Source organism: Drosophila tropicalis, unplaced genomic scaffold (genome assembly GCF_018151085.1).
Source record: "Drosophila tropicalis isolate 14030-0801.00 unplaced genomic scaffold, ASM1815108v1 contig_158, whole genome shotgun sequence".
In the NCBI taxonomy this organism is placed as follows: Eukaryota; Metazoa; Arthropoda; class Insecta; order Diptera; family Drosophilidae; genus Drosophila; species Drosophila tropicalis.
The window spans coordinates 1062123-1078295 of record NW_027172602.1 but is presented as its reverse complement, the minus strand read 5'-3'; the positions used below and the strand labels follow the sequence as shown (position 1 = coordinate 1078295).

The 16173-nt window shown below is 41.7% G+C and overlaps 1 protein-coding gene across 4 annotated transcripts; it reads left to right on the top strand.

The window, feature by feature from the left end:
- The first annotated feature begins 2380 nt into the window (after window positions 1–2380).
- Window positions 2381–15595, top strand: east (enhanced adult sensory threshold). 4 transcript variants are annotated; one of them, XM_068298858.1, is made up of 7 exons: window positions 2381–2662; window positions 4644–8471; window positions 8548–8698; window positions 9183–9419; window positions 9481–9956; window positions 10017–10186; window positions 10251–15595. In XM_068298858.1, the coding sequence occupies exons 2-7, from the start codon at window positions 4872–4874 to the stop codon at window positions 13042–13044; spliced, it is 7428 nt and encodes a 2475-aa protein (XP_068154959.1). In that variant the 5' UTR covers window positions 2381–2662; window positions 4644–4871; the 3' UTR covers window positions 13045–15595. The 4 variants fall into 4 exon arrangements, with proteins under 4 accessions (XP_068154959.1, XP_068154971.1, XP_068154966.1 ...); XM_068298870.1 differs by having other exon boundaries at window positions 4641–8471; window positions 9183–9413; XM_068298865.1 differs by having other exon boundaries at window positions 4641–8471; window positions 10020–10186.
- The last annotated feature ends 578 nt before the right edge of the window (window positions 15596–16173 follow it).

Here is a 16173-nt window from a genome sequence, read left to right as displayed (position 1 = left end):
CTCTCTGCTACAGACGCTCTCCTCTCCACTCTTTATCACCCGCTCTCCCACTTGCTCTTTCTCTCATACTCTCTGATTCACGTGGGTTTTCATATGAATGCATTTGTGTGAGTGTGTTTGTTGGAAATTATGGTTGTATTTGTCATTTTGCTCTTTGGCTTTGCCGGAAGTTTTCTTTTTTGAACCATACATCTAATATAAATTATGCTTTACTCTTTATATTCGCTTATCGCTGCTTCTGCTTTGATTTTTGCCTTCGCCTTGCTGCTGCGTGGCATTTCGTCGGCCATTACGTTTTCCAATTGCCTTTCAGCGCAAACACACACGTACGCACACATAGACAAAGTATCTGTGTGTTTTGGGTTGGTTTCTATGTACATGTGTATTTAAGCGCTCCGCACACCCATGCATCCATGTACATATACTGTATACATACATATGTATGTATGTACATATATGTAATAATTTCTAGGTGAAATTAATCGAGTGGGCGTAATGCGAAAAAAAGTAAAGAAAACAAGAAAAGAAAAGCCTGCGAAAAAATAATTTCGTTTTTCCCCCATTGTACATCTAATTTAACTGCTAGATTGCAATACAATAATGACGAATTCCATGCAGTTAATCAGCGAAATTGAAAAAACAGAAAAAGGATTCAGTTTTTTTTTAAAAACACTGATCAAAACATAAACTTTAAATGAAGAGGACACGTGCCTAAAATCAATAGCGCCAGTATTTCATTCGAAGATTCGCTGTTGTCGCTGATGATATCATGAAGTTAGAACAAATAACAGTCACCCCGTGTCCTTGTGGCCTTATTTTAATATGTCCTCGAGTATTTACATAGATATATGTATGTATATGTATATACTACATGCGATAGATCCCTACACTTGCCTATTCACTTGACCCAGTTTGCAGGAAAAGCCATTCCCATTTCCCTTTTGCATTATGCACAGCCAGTCGACAATTGTGTATTAGGGCTATTGATTTTCCCTTTGCCCTTCATTCGCCATCGAAATCGAGTGTAGATTTTCTTGGCAATTAAGTTTTGCCTTTAACCTAGATACACGTAATATGTACATACATACATACATAAATATGTACAAAACAGAGTAAAGACGGCACAAAAAGCTGCTATAAAAAAATAAAAACAGGACCTACACCTGCCACTTGCAGGATTCCCAAGCCGAACCCAGCCGAACGCTTATGTTTATGTGAGTTCGCACGTACTAAATCTTCGTGCCTTCGTGCATCGTTTCATCCGAGCTGATGTCAAAATTTGTATTTCCTTGCCTAGCCAAATGCGAGATTTGTTGAGATATGTTTGTATGCCAGATGCAAAATCAAATTGTTTTCAAAATTTTCGTTTTATTGCTGCTCCTTTTTGTATCCTCTTCATACGGTCTTTTATGTTAATTGCTACCCCTTAAGCCGACCCCGCTCACCACCCTCTTTATCCGGCCCGGCATTAAAAAAAAACCTTCATACTCATAGTCGGTAGTCCTTTGCCCAAGACAGCAGGCCAATTTCAGCCCGAGTCTGAGAGCAGATCAAAGAGAGAATGAGAGAGAGAGAGACGCACACTCACACACACATGAACGCCAGCAAAAGAGAAAGAGACAGTTGAGAGAATACGGTTGTACGAGCAATGGAGAGGCCAACAAACATTTGGCAAAAACAACACGTACACCGGCCGCGCTCTTAGGTCGACCTGTATATGCCCTACAGGTAAATTATCTAATCATTAAGAATTGATTATGCTAAAAGTTTATTGTTTATCCTTATATCTATCATATGAAGAGATTTATAACTATTTTTGATGTTGTTATTGATGTGGCGAAACATGAAATGTAATTTGAAACAGATCACTTCTTAAAACACAAAGAAAAATTTTGAAGTTAACATACATATTTGAAATTAAATTAACTAATATTAATACGCCAATATTTGAAAATAAACCTATAATAGAAATATTATCAATATATGTAATTGAAATTGAATAAAAAGAATCTTTCAAATTTTAATTATATAAAGTGAAAACTCTTAAGATATCTAGACAGAAACATACATACATTTGCAGAAATGCAATTCCTACTGATATTGATATCAACTTTAACTTATGGAGGTGCATTATTGAGAAAGTGCTGGGAAATTGAATAAATGAATTGTATCCTTTCAAGTTTTTTTTACTAGACAATATGTAGGGCACAAAGAGTATCCCATAGATTACCATGTGGACGACTGAAGCGTGCGAGAGAACGCCAGACTTAGAGAGTGCGGCGAATCCACACTCACACACACAACTACACACTCCCAACACAAATCGACATCGATGCGCGCAACGCTCTCTTTCTTGCTCTCCATTTTGCCTCGGTTATTTCGATTCGCACCGTGTTTGCGTTCACAACGGTTCGGGTTCTGCATTTTATTTTATTATTATTTTTTGGTTTTCCTCCTGCTCCTTGCTTTGGTGCAGTTAATATTTCGTATTTAGTGGGAAAAAGTTGGCGCCAACCACAATATTGAAAAGAATCAAAAACAGAGACAGTGGCGCAGAAATAGAGAGACTTGGAAGTTTGAGTTTATGCTTATGTTGAAAATGAAATGAAAAACGCATGCGGAAAATTCGCAAATGGATATATGAATACGAAAGAGAATTAAAGTAAGTAAAAAGTATCATCGCTGGCGTTTCGGTATTGTGTATGGTGTGTGCCTCTCTCTGTGTCTGTGTGTGTGTTTTGTTCATTTCATCGTATTTGTTATTCGGTTTTTCTATCGTATTCCCGAGACACTTCGCCGCGATTCGGCTCTCGGCGAATGGCAAGACGATTTCAATGAAAAAGCAAATGCGAAAAGTAACTCAAAAGTAAAACGAAAGAGACAAGTGAGTGCCGTTCGTTTTAGGCGTCATGCCTGCTCTTGCTGTCGCTGTAGTTGTTGTTATAAAAGAAAAATTTTATTAAGTCTCCCGTTTGTTTTTTGTTGTTTGTTTTTGTTATTGTTTTTTTTTCTTTATTTTTTTTGTTCTCTGTGCCTTGTACTCTTTTGTTGTGTTATATCAAGAGGGCAAAGGAGTTGTTGCTTGCTACTCATACAGTTTTTCATAGTTTTTCTTTTTCTTTTTGCCGAAACTTTAGGCAGACGTGTGAGTGAGTGAGTTAGTATGTGTGAGATGGCTATTGCTGTGTGAGTGAATGGGCCTCTGTTGTTGGTGTGTGTGTGTGTATGGGAGAGCCAGAGCGAACAAGAGACGTAAGCTGCAAACATTGGTATTGGTGGCAACTCTGCTGCTAATAATTCTTAACAACATTTTCCCCCGTTGTTTTGTGAAAATTCTTTTACTTTTGCCAGTTTACATTTTACAGTCGGCTTTTGAATACTTGAGCTTCAATTGCATATGCATAGGACGTGCCTGCTGTCTCTCTTTACTCTCAGTTTATTATCAACATCATTTTACTCGTTTTTTTTCCATCCTTCTACTGTGGTTCTTCATCCTGTTGCCAGTGTTTACAAACTATGCATTTTCCACGCAACGTTTTTGCACACTCATGAGCAGAGAGCATGGTGTATATATGTATGTTTGTATAACATACAAATGAGTATGTGTGTGTAGTTTATACATAATAATTCCATCTTCATTTTGTTTTATATGTTATTTGTTTCCTTTTATTCGTTTTCTGTTTTTGTTTTATGCCATCGTTCGGTGAAAGAGCAAGAGATTGATAGGAGGAAGAGTGAGAGAGAGGGTGGTGGTGGTGGTGGTGGCGTCGACAGCCATGGCTTCAGCAAATATGCCCATTGCATATATGTACATATGTATATTTTTATGTGTGTGTTTTTTGTGTGTCTGTGCGTGTGTGAAAATGGAAATGGAGGCCGATTTCCTCTTGATTCAGATTTCCATTTCCATTCCGACATAAAACGAAGTGGCATCGCTGCAAATTGGTGCCGAAGGTCGCTCCTCTTGCTTTAGGGTCACATTTACAAATTGAAGTATAAATAATATCCCTCGGATATATATGTATGTAGGCTAACCCAGATAAGGATATATTAGGATAACTTTAAAAATTATGGCATGCCCCTTTGTTGTTTGCTTTCATGCATATGTATGTATGTATATTGTTTCTTCCGTTTCTCCTTCATTTCTCTTTGCTTGGTCTTGTTAGTTTTTCGAAGAGCTCCCAGCTGCTGCCAAAACTGGTTTTTGAATGTTCATAGAGAGGGTGAAGAGTGGGGCAAAAGGGGAGAAGAGACAGGCGCTGCTGCTGATTGCCAACCGCAAAGCATGTTTGTATGTTCTAGCTTCAGTGCCAGCTTTCATCTTTTATTATATCTTGGCCAGGATATAAAAACGAAGAATAAATATAAAAAAAAACCTAAGAAAAAGTCAAGTTAATGAGAAAATTATTTTAGAGATCTACCATAGTTTGTGCAACTTTCGTATTGAATACTTGTGATCTCTATTAAATGTCTGAGCACTGCTATTTTATATCCTTTACTCCGTCTATCCGTGTCTTTCTCTCTCTCTGTCCCTTTTTGTCGTTCTTTCGGTTCGGTTGCTTGTGTCTATCTCGCTCTTGTTCCTGTAGGCTTACTGGGCGTATTAGTAATTTTTTAAATTTTTCTTCACACTTGTTTAGCAGGGTAATTAAACCACATCAAGATCAACAAATGGGACCAAATCACTCCGACTTGAAGTGGACAACACAATTGCAATACGAGCGGATCCAGCTAAAGTTGGTGGAGTTAGTGTCAAAGTTGGGGCAGCCATTGCAATTATTGGAGGCAGAGGTGTGGACAAAATAGGAGCAGCCACATCGACAGCAGCTGCGCAAGGTGACGGCCAGCCGCCCGTCGCCGGCTCGTCGAGGATGTCAACCCGGAAACCAGCCACAAGTGCAGCTAAGACGGATACGAATACACCTGCAGATGAAAATGCTGCACGGCCACAAAATGATTCACCAATTGCCGCTACGCCGGCTGACAGTGAGGAGTCTGAGAATTTGGAGGCGGCAAGCACTAACAGCGCCAACCGGGCCACCACACCTTTATCGACGACAACAACAACAGTCGATAGTGAAGAAATATCAATAATTGGAGAAGGAACTGCTGGAAGAGAGCGTTCCTCGCCAGAGATCACTGTATCAGAGGCTGCGGCCCCAGTGACCCCAAAAACACCAGCGCCTACGCCTACACCCACATCGACGCCTACAACTACACACACTGAGGGGAAAAGCGTGCGAATAACGCGGCATTCCTCACCACTTCTTTTGCTCAGCTCACCCACCACCACTACGACAACATCTGGTTCAAGCTCTGCCAGACGGGATGCCAGCGATGGTGACGCCGAAGAGCCTACAAGCAGCAGTACCAACATCAACAACAGCACCAGCCAAAGTCTAAGAAAGAGTTCCGTGGAGCGTTCGCTGGCTCCGATAATACGCGGCCGCAAGTCCATTAAAGACCTTAAAGAAGCCAAAGAGGCAACAAAATCGGCAGACGTAACCGATGAGTCTGCGGTAGCCGTCGAAGTAGGCGAATCGTCATCATCAGCAGAATTGGACGAGAAAAATGATCAGCCAAAAGACACACAAAAAGACAAGGATAAGGAGAAGGACAAGGAAAAAGAGAAAGAAAAGGAAAAGGAACCAGTTACTACACCCACAACCACATGTAATCGCGTCACTCGCAAATCTCTTGCCCAGGAACAGGTGAATAATACGCGAATCACTCGAAATCGTCGTAAATCGTCTACAATTGGTATTGGGGGAACAGCAGCAGCGGAGCAGCATCAACAGCAGCAACAACAGTTGCCACCGGCACGTGGACGAGGTCGAAAGAAAACAGCTCCTGCTGCGGCGGCAATCCCAATAGAGGTGGCAGTCAAACGTAAACGATCAGAAGATGACGTCGAGGTGGCAGCCAAATATGCCAAGATTGAGATCAAGCCTCCGCCATTGGACGATGAGCCAGCCGATGAAGATGGTGGAGAGGAAGCATCGTCCTCGAAATCATCTACGGTGGCCATTAAGCAGGAACCTCAGGATAGTGATACATCCTCCCCAGCTGCCACGCCAACGCCTACTCCCACCACAGCAAGTTGCCGGCGAGGTAGAGGCCGTCCAATAACCAAGCAGCAGACTCCCACGGCCTCATTATCAGCCACCACAGCCACAACGACGACGACGCGGGCCACACGTCTGAACAAGGCAGGATCTCCGGGTGTTGTAGTTGCTGCTGAGCCAGCGGCTCCGCCTAAGAGACGACGTGTAGGCTCTACCACGCGCAAGACTGCATCTACCAGTTCCCTGACGACCACTGGATCCCATGGAGCAGGCGATGAAGATTCAAAGGATAGCATGGCCTCCTCTATGGATGATCTGCTTCTTGCTGCGGCTGATATCAAACAGGAGAAACTATTGCCAGACTTTGATGAAGCGTCCCTGTTGGCTGTGTCTCTTAAGGCGGCGACTGATGAGGTGGAACCATCACGGGTGCCGCCTACCTCCACCTCAATTGCTGCTGGATCCTCGAATGGTCATGCCTGTCATGAACCACTCACAGTGGACACTGAGAGCAGCGATTCCAAGGCTATGGCTGCCAAAATTGAGGACACAGCTGTGTGTGTGGCAGCACAGCAGCCGCAAGCTAAAGTGTCAGCTGAATCCTGTTCAGAATCCTCTTCGGTCAACGAGACAGCGGGTAAAGCGCCATCACTAAGCCCGGAAATGATAAGCGAGGGTGTCAGCGCAATTAGTGTGAAACAATTTTACAAAAAGCCTGAATTCTTGGCCAATAACTTGGGCATTGAAAAAGATCCGGAGTTGGGTGAAATTGTTCAAATTGTGAGTAACAATGAAGTGTTGGAAGGCGAAGGCGAAACAGAACACGCCCAAACTGATATCGAAATTGCGGTGGAAACCAAAAAGACGGCGGACTCCGACGAAACGAAAGAAGAAGCAAAAATTGCAGCAAAAAAAGAGTTGGTTAACAGTAAGGAGCAAACAATTGATGACGATTACTCGAATACATCGATGAAGGCCGGCGAATTGCAGTTACAGGAGAGCGGAGACATTGTGGAACCATCAGAGGAAAGCATTCTTGCTATCAATGGAGAGGGAGAAGGGGACGGAGATTCCAAATTACCATCACCGCCATTGCCATCGTCAACAACCGCAGCCGAAAGTCAGGTCGAGGAAGAGGCAACGGTCGCCTACGATGATATAGACCATGAGATAATGCAAGAGCTGGCCAATGAAGGTGTTGTTGATGCCAGTGGAAATGCTATGAGTAACAGCGATGAGCTTCAGGTCGAGGAAGAGGAGGAAGAGGTGGAGGATGTGGCGCCAATTGAAGATGAAATGGAAAGCATCAAAGCAGTCGAAGAGGATGACGGTCTGGACATGGATGGTCTTCAGGAGGGGTTAAATGAATGTGATACGGTCAAAGAAGCGGATGACGTGGATGCAGAGGAAGAGCATGCGTCAGATGGCGATCTGGCCATGGATGTGGACTCATTTCCAACTGAGGCCCAGGGTGAGGCTGAATCCGAGGCCGTCGAGCCTGAAATTGAAATGGAATCAGCAACAGATCAGGAGAATCTACAGTTGGCAGATCAGCACGACAATAATGATTTTCCCGAGGAGAATAAAGAAAATGTGTCCACGTCCACGGGCAGTCATGATACCTTGGATATCCAATTGACCATGAAAGACGATGAAGATGAGGAGAAACCATTGGCCGTTGTGGCTGCCGAACAAAAGCCGAAACGAGGTGCTGATTTGGACATCAAGAGCCATTTAAGCCTTAAACCTGATGTGGTGGTGGATACAGTAAAAGGGGAGCACGAGGAGGAGGAAGAAAAACCTTTGGCTACTGTGTGCGCCGAGCAAAAACTTAATGGAAAAGAAGTAAAAGTGAACGAAGTTGATGATGAGCAGCGTAAGGAGAAGGAGCTGCATTTGCAAAACCTGGGATTACTCACGCACCAGGCTGCCGAACTGATACGTCAGGAGTATATCCAAGAGGCAAACTCACGCCAGGCGCAGCAGCAAAATCAGCAGCAGCAGCACAGTGGTAAACGTCATGGGTCCAAGGGAAGCGGAGGTGGCAGTGCCACCCATGTGGAATCGAGTGGAACCCTTAAGACAGTTATAAAACTAAACAGAAGTAGCAATGGTGGAGCTGGTGGCCACAGTGGTGTGCCAACTGGTACTGTGATTCATGGTTCTGGGGCTGCTCATGGGGCCGCTTCCTCCTCCGCTTCATCCATTGGTAGTGCCGCAGCCACACGCAAGGCCAGCGCTGGCACTGGAACAGGCGTCTCATCCGGATCGGCTCATGGTGTGCGACGACAATCTCTTAAAATGACATTCCAAAAAGGCCGTGCACGCGGTCATGGGGCTGCAGATCGTTCCAACGATCAGCATGGTGCCCATGCCGAAGACTCCTACTATACAATTCAAAATGAGGTAAGTCTGGGTCTCTATTCATTTAACCATGTTCAATCTCTAATTTTATGTCTTTTTTTCTCTCGATTTCTTGCAGAACGAAGGTGCGACCAAGTCCAATGGTTCAACGGGTACCCGAAAGACCACTAACCGTTTCAGTTCGACTAACAACCACAACAACAACAATAACCACACAACGATAGCCACGCACCTAAGTAGCAATTCTAATGCATCCCGATCGCAACTGGGTTGGTGTTTCTCTGCGACCCAAAAAAAAAAAAAATATATATATATATATATATATATATAGACATTTATATATTCATTCGCTTTTCATTTGGCAATTCATTCAAAAATTCCTTATATACAGTAGTAGCCTCCAGTGCTCGCTTTATGTTGCCTTTCAAAGCAAATCTCATACCTTAAGACCAATCCAAATCCCATTCCATTTGCGATATAAACCATAAAGATATATACAGGCTTTACAGGGTCAGTTATATTTCATTTTCTTATCATCAAACCGAATTTTCGCAAAAGATTATAGTTTGATTTTCTGATATGCCTCCTCACTATTCTGTATACAATACATACCAACTGGACTAAACGAACACTCACTCACATAAATCACACAAACTCACTCACAATCAGCCAGTTAATCAACTAATATATACACTGTATAAACCTCCTGCGACCAATTATAATAAATAAAAGTTTCTCTTTCTCTACGCCTAGATTCATCACATTCGGAGGGCCAGGCAGAGCATGGCTTTTACCAGATGGTCGTCAAGAAGGATGAGAAGGAGAAAATTCTTATACCAGAGAAGGCATCGTCGTTCAAGTTTCATCCTGGTCGTCTATGCGAGGATCAATGCTATTATTGTAGCGGCAAATTTGGGCTATATGACACACCCTGCCATGTGGGACAGATTAAGTCGGTGGAACGGCAACAAAAGATTCTAGCCAGTGAGTGTGAGCCACTGCCATATATTTATCTCAGATAGAGATGATTAAATGTATGATTAAATTACAGATGAGGAGAAATTGACAGTGGACAATTGCCTGTGTGATGCCTGTTTCCGACATGTGGACAGGCGAGCGAATGCTCCATCATATAAGAAACGTCTTTCCGCTCCGGGACATTTGGAAACTGGTGGTGGTGTTGGTGGCGGTGTTCCTGTTTCTGGCGTTCCTGCGGATAAGCATTACTCTGGTGATAGTGTTGACAATGAATTTGGTCAAGTGCCACCAGGTGGAGGAGGCAGTAGTCAACAACAACAACAACAGAGGGCTTGCGCTATTAAAGATTGTGGCGATTCGGCTGGACATTCGCTGCGGCGTAAATGCATACGCAAGAGTGTTAAGAAGTTTCTGCTCAACTTTGAGATTCCAGCTGGCACCTCGAATGTCTGGTTATGCGATGCCCACTACAATACAGTCATCCAATCATCCGGTTGTGTGCTCTGCAAGCGACGCCTTGGCAAGAATCATATGTACCACATAACATCGGTAAGATAAGATCTCATTAAGTAAACCCGAAACCGATAATAAACCTTTTTTTAATTTCAGCAGGACACTGATAGGTTGGAGAAAGCCCTATCCGAAATGGGCATTCCCGTTCAGCTTGGAGTGGGCACAGCTGTTTGCAAGCTGTGTCGCTACTTTGCTAATCTTCTGATGAAGCCGCCGGATAGCACCAAATCCATTAAAGCCGAGTTTGTCAAGAATTATCGCCTAAGGTGAGTAAAATTGTATTGGCTTGCAAAGGACTTAATTTAACTAATGAATCTTTATTTTTGTTAGACTACTCAAAGTGCACAATCTGCAGGATGGCAGTAATGAGGCATCTGAGGCAGATGACGAAGAGTTGCTTAATGCAGCTGTGACTCCTGCTGGGGCCAGCCAGGCGACGACATTAGCTGCCTCCGATGACCCTGAAATGGCCATGGTTGTGGACTATGATGGACCGACTGATTCCAATTCAAGTAGTTCCTCAACAACGACCACTGGCAATAATGCATGTAGTGCCATAAAGCAAATGTCTAAGCTGGAGGCTATTCTGCAACAGAGTTTAGTAGACGGCGATGGATCAACGAGAATCGCTTCAGGTGCGTCATCTGCTGCTGCATCTGCATCCAGTAACGCCAATTCCAAATCCGGATCCGATATCTCAAATGTCTTGCGTGGCAACCCCAACATCTCTATGAGAGAACTCTTCCATGGCGAAGAAGAGCTTGGCGTGCAGTTCAAAGTTCCATTCGGTTGCAGCAGTAGTCAGCGCACACCCGAAGGATGGACCCGGGTGCAAACATTCTTGCAATATGATGAGCCCACGCGTCGCTTGTGGGAGGAATTACAAAAGCCGTATGGTAATCAGAGCTCATTCCTGCGTCACCTAATTCTACTTGAGAAGTATTATCGCAATGGGGATCTTGTGCTGGCTCCCCATGCGTCCTCTAATGCTTCAGTTTACACGGAAACAGTGCGTCAGCGCCTCAATTCGTTCGATCACGGTCATTGTGGTGGCTTATCGACCACTATTGGTGGCGGCAAGCGTTCAACTGCAAATGCTGCTGCTGCTTCAGCGACAACGAGTGGTGGTGGTGGCCCTGCCGTTTCGGTAACTACCCTCGCACCCACGGAAAAGGTGAATCCAAACCCAGCAGAGCCTGTCATTCCTTTGGTGGAACTTAATGACGATGATGATGGTGATCAACCGCCACATCATCTAACGCCGGAACCAATCGATGTAGATGCTCCCTCCTCTTCCTTGGAGCGACTCAGCAATGCCTCCGTTGATAAATTGACCAAACAGCTTAGCTCAAATGCTGTGACAATAATTGCTCGACCCAAAGACAAACAGCAGCAGCAGCATCATCAACAGTCAGCCGCTTCTGCAGCAGCAACGTCTTCACCTCCGCCGTCAATAACAAACGTTCAATCCTTAAAGGATGCACCACCGCTTGTCCCTACCGGCAGTGGGGCAAATAGTCGGAGTATATTAAAGACCAATCTCTTGGGCATGAACAAATCAGTAGAGATTGTGCCGTTGCCATCATCTGTCACTGCCACCACCACAACGGCATCATCATCGGCGGCACCACCACCACCTATCTTAATACAGGCATCGAACAACAACAACAGCAGTAGCAAACCCCCACCAGCAGCCAGTCTGGAGAAGCCGCACAAGATTCTAGATGTGGCCAATAAGTTGCTTAATAGCCAAAACGAGGCACAACAACATTCAGCTAGTTTACTCACAATGCCGCCCAAGCTAAAGCCAGCCCTATCCACCTCATCGTTACCTTTAGCTGGCGGCGGCGGCAGCGTTTTAGGAATAAAGCCACAATTGCTCAGTTCACCACCGGAATTGATTAGCCTTCAGCGTAGAAGAGCCGGTGCAGCGGTTGCTGCTGCAAGTGGTGGTGTTGGTTCTGGGCCCAATATTGCCGGAGTAGCGGCAATGGCGGCAGCGGCATCCAGCCTGCTAGGTAATATGTCTAACAAACGATTACAGTTGCCAAGAGCCGGCGGTGGTGGCTCTGGTGCCGGTGGCAATACACGTCCATCGGGACCACCACCAAATGTGGTCATTCTGCCAGAGACACTGACACCCCAGGAACGACATGAGAGCAAAAGTTGGAAACCAACACTAATTCCACTCGAGGATCAGCATAAAGTGCCCAATAAGTCGCATGCTCTGTACCAAACAGCCGACGGTCGACGTCTGCCTGCCCTGGTGCAAGTGCAGTCTGGCGGCAAGCCTTATCTCATCTCCATTTTCGACTACAATCGCATGTGCATATTGCGGCGCGAGAAATTGCTCAGGGACCAGATGCTCAAGGCCAATGCCAAGCCGAAAGTGGGACAAACGCAGCAACAACAGTCCTCAAATGTTGCAGGTTCGGCTGCTGAATTGTTGAATTTTGCCAAAATGACGCAGCAGCAGCATCAGACAGCTCGCCAGCAAATGCAGCAGATGCAACAGAAGCTCCAACAAAAGCAGCAGCACCATCATCAGCACCAACAACAGCAACAACAACAAATGCCAACACTCCAGCCAGGCGGCGGAGGGGGGTCTGCCAACAGTAATCTACGTTTGGCACGTCTAGCTCCCAAGCCGATGCCCCCACTCACCAATCCCACACAGAATGTTAATGCAGCTGCCGCCGCTGCCGCTGTTGCTAACTTTCCACCCCTGCTGGCTAATGCTTTGGTCAATAGCAACAACAATAATCCGCTCGATAGTAATAGCTCATGGCTGTGGAAGAATTTCCCGGATGCCAATCAGTATTTGCTTAACGGTAATGGTGGTGGATCATCTGGCCCAGCAGGAGGCGGCGGAGGGTGTAAAATGCCACATCTTACGTCCAAATCGTCAACAGCCACCACAGGCAGTAGCAGTAGCAGCAACAGCGGCAGTAACCTCAAGATGGGCAACAGCAGTAGCTACACTCTAAAGCAACAGCAACATCAACAAAAACTCATTGAGAATGCCATCATGTCGAAGATACCCAAAAGTCTGACCGTCATACCTCAGCAAATTGGCAATGAAGCAGCAGCAAGCGGACCAAGTGTCACCGCCACCAAGGATTGACGATGATGATAACAATGATGACGACTGCCACAACGATCCAAATCGCGCCTCCTTCCTCCTCCTCCGCCACATCCACAAGCAGAATTCTGGTTGAATTCTACTGGTTGGCCATGAATGATATCACAAATTCCATTTCCTCCCCCCCCCCAAAAAAAAAAAAAAAAAAAAATTATTATAAAATTGTCATCATTTTAGGCATAGAATTAAAAAACTATATAACTAGAGATTCTACTAAGACTTAAGTTGAAAACTTAACAGATGTAGAAATGAAATTATGCGAGATGAAGCGAGATGTTAAAAAGCACATAGACATAACCCCCTTCCCCCTGCTCCTATCCCCTCCTATAAGCCCTAAAACAAGAAAAGAATCAATATAGATCTTTAAGTCAGCTTACATATAGCATGATATGTGTATTGTAAATTTTAAGTTATGAATACGATTAGTTCGTAAGTAATTAGGCTGTTTTGTAGACGGCGTGTTCTTGAAATCATCTCTGGACACGCCTTAAATATTAGTTGCAACCCTTACAGATACAGATACAGATGCAGATATATATATATATATACTATAACTTTATATAGATTATATTAACATACATATATATGATATATATATATATTTTTTTATTAGATTTTCTGGGCACATTCAAATTGCGATTGCGATTTGTGTATTATAGATACCAAAATTGCTAGAGCTACAACAAAAAGGAACGATAAAGAAACAAAAAAAAAAAAAGAGAAAAACACAAAAAAATACAAAACAAAATGATTATAGCATAAACATCATATACATATACATATATATATATATATATATATATATATATACATACCTTTTCCCAAAACCCAACCACCTCCCCTCCCCTCCTCTCAAAAACCACTCCAATCCTCAGCCCATTCCATCCCTCCCTTTTTGGTTATACTCTTTGTTAACCTAGGTGAACAGAAGCGTTAAAGAAAAACAAAGCAGCAGGCATTTCTGGGGAGGCTCTGGATTATGCGTTCTAAGACTTTTGGTTTGTGTACCAATACAAAATCAACTTCTTAATCATTTACCCTATTTTCTGCTCCACTTCACATCCCTCTCCAACCACACATTAATTGTTGTGGAATGGATTTATTGAAAATAAAAAATAAACAAAAATAAAAAAAAAAATTAAAAAAAATTAAACTTGGAAGTAAGCATTTTTTTTTTACGAAATTAAATTATATAAACTACAGTTACGATTTGATTGTATGTAGATTCCTAACTTATATAAATATATATATATATATATATATATATATGTATATATATATTTTTTTGTTCAATTTTTCTTTTTCACACACACACAAGAGCATACACAAATACCATATTACATACACACACACATATGTATGTATATATAGAAATATATATATAATATATGCATACATTTTAAAGATAATTGTACATATTTATACTATGCAACAGCGAAACAAAAACAAAACCAATCATACATATATGCTAAATACAAACACAAATTACACATCAAATCGAGGTGCGTTTTGCGTTCTTTCCATTCTTTATTTTCTTTTACTTTAATTTTTTTCTTTTGTTTTACTAGACTAAGGTTTTCAAACTCGACAAAAGAGAGAATCCTCCGATTCTCGAAAACAAAAACAAATGATTTGAAAAGCTTTCACAAAAATACAAGAACTAAAATATTATAGATCTACATACATATACATATATACATATATGTATATATGAAATTGAGAAGGATATATGTACATATATATTTTGCTGATGGAAGAGATACAATTGTAAATTAGCTCGTTAAGCATAGATATATTTACACATACATAAATACATATTTATGTGCGTCTATATGTACAACATACTGAAAAAAGAAACAAAAAAGAATTCAATTGTTGTTGTTGAACATTGAAAATGTATTTATGTACATATATATATCCGGGTATATAAATACAAAACAAAAAAAGGAAAAAAAAAAACAGAAAATTAAATAAAATAGAATAGAATTCAAGCAAATATCAGATAAAAAAGAGAAAAACAAAAAAAATCTACGAATGTTGAGAATATTTCCGATTGTTGAAGATAAAAACAAACGAAAGAAATCAAACTGAAGCTTCTTTGGAACAAAAACCTACTTAATGCCTGACTTGAGTCCAGTGCGGGAAAACATGAATTCATGAATGCCTTTTATAAAACTTGGTTTAAACAAACAAACAAAATGAAACAAAAAAAAAAAAAAAAAGAGAATGATGAAATATATATTGCCTAATGTGTTGTATATATATATATATAGAGTTAACTGATGAAACTGGACAAAAAATATATATATTTATTTGAAATGAACCTCAATTGTAATGATATGCCAGATAGTTGATTGAATTTTGAAAACAAAGTGTTCTATTCTAGATTCTAACCAGCAATTAGCAAGGGAGAATCGATTCGAATCGAAACGAATTTGGGACATGTCATCGTTGAAATTGATTCTATATGTTATCGGAATTGAAATTGAAAAATCATATGTATATCGAAATAAATTTCCAGCATTCAAGCTAAGAGTTATAAATGGTTTTATTTGCCTTTGCCCAACAAATTTACTTCAACTTTACCCTATCCTTGGACATCCTTGGCCATTTTTTTTTTTGTCACTTTTACACACAGGATCATTTCGAGTGAAATTGTATACATACATACATACATAGATTAAAACGTATTATCACCAAATAGTCGCTTTATTTCACTTTTTCATTTATGTTTGTGTATGTGGATGTACTGTATATGTATTCGTAATCATTAAAAATTTATAAATTTTAGCGCTGAAATATGAAGTTTTTTTTTAAGGAAAATAAATTTTAAAAATCTATATCTGTATGAAAAACGAGTAAGTTTTGTTTTGTTTCTTCTTATTTTTTGCTTTTAGTTTTTGTTTTGTCGTTAAATAAATATCTACTAGAATATATAAATAGAATAGTTTTTATTTCATTTTGTATTTTGTTTTTTTTATCTCTCAGTTATAGATGTGTTAATCCGTCAATGATTGATAATTTTGGATGGTATATGCAATTTCTCTCTCCCTCTCTCTCTCTCTTTCTCTCTGACAGTTTTTTTCTCCACCTGGACTATATTGTTTTCTC

Bases quoted from the DNA above. Each gene is read 5' to 3' on its own strand.
- east (XM_068298858.1), top strand. From the start codon at position 4,872: ATGTCAACCCGGAAACCAGCCACAAGTGCAGCTAAGACGGATACGAAT. The intron at 8,699-9,182 runs GTTGGTGTTTCT...CTCTACGCCTAG, and splicing joins TGCATCCCGATCGCAACTGG to ATTCATCACATTCGGAGGGC. The intron at 9,957-10,016 runs GTAAGATAAGAT...TTTTAATTTCAG, and splicing joins ATATGTACCACATAACATCG to CAGGACACTGATAGGTTGGA.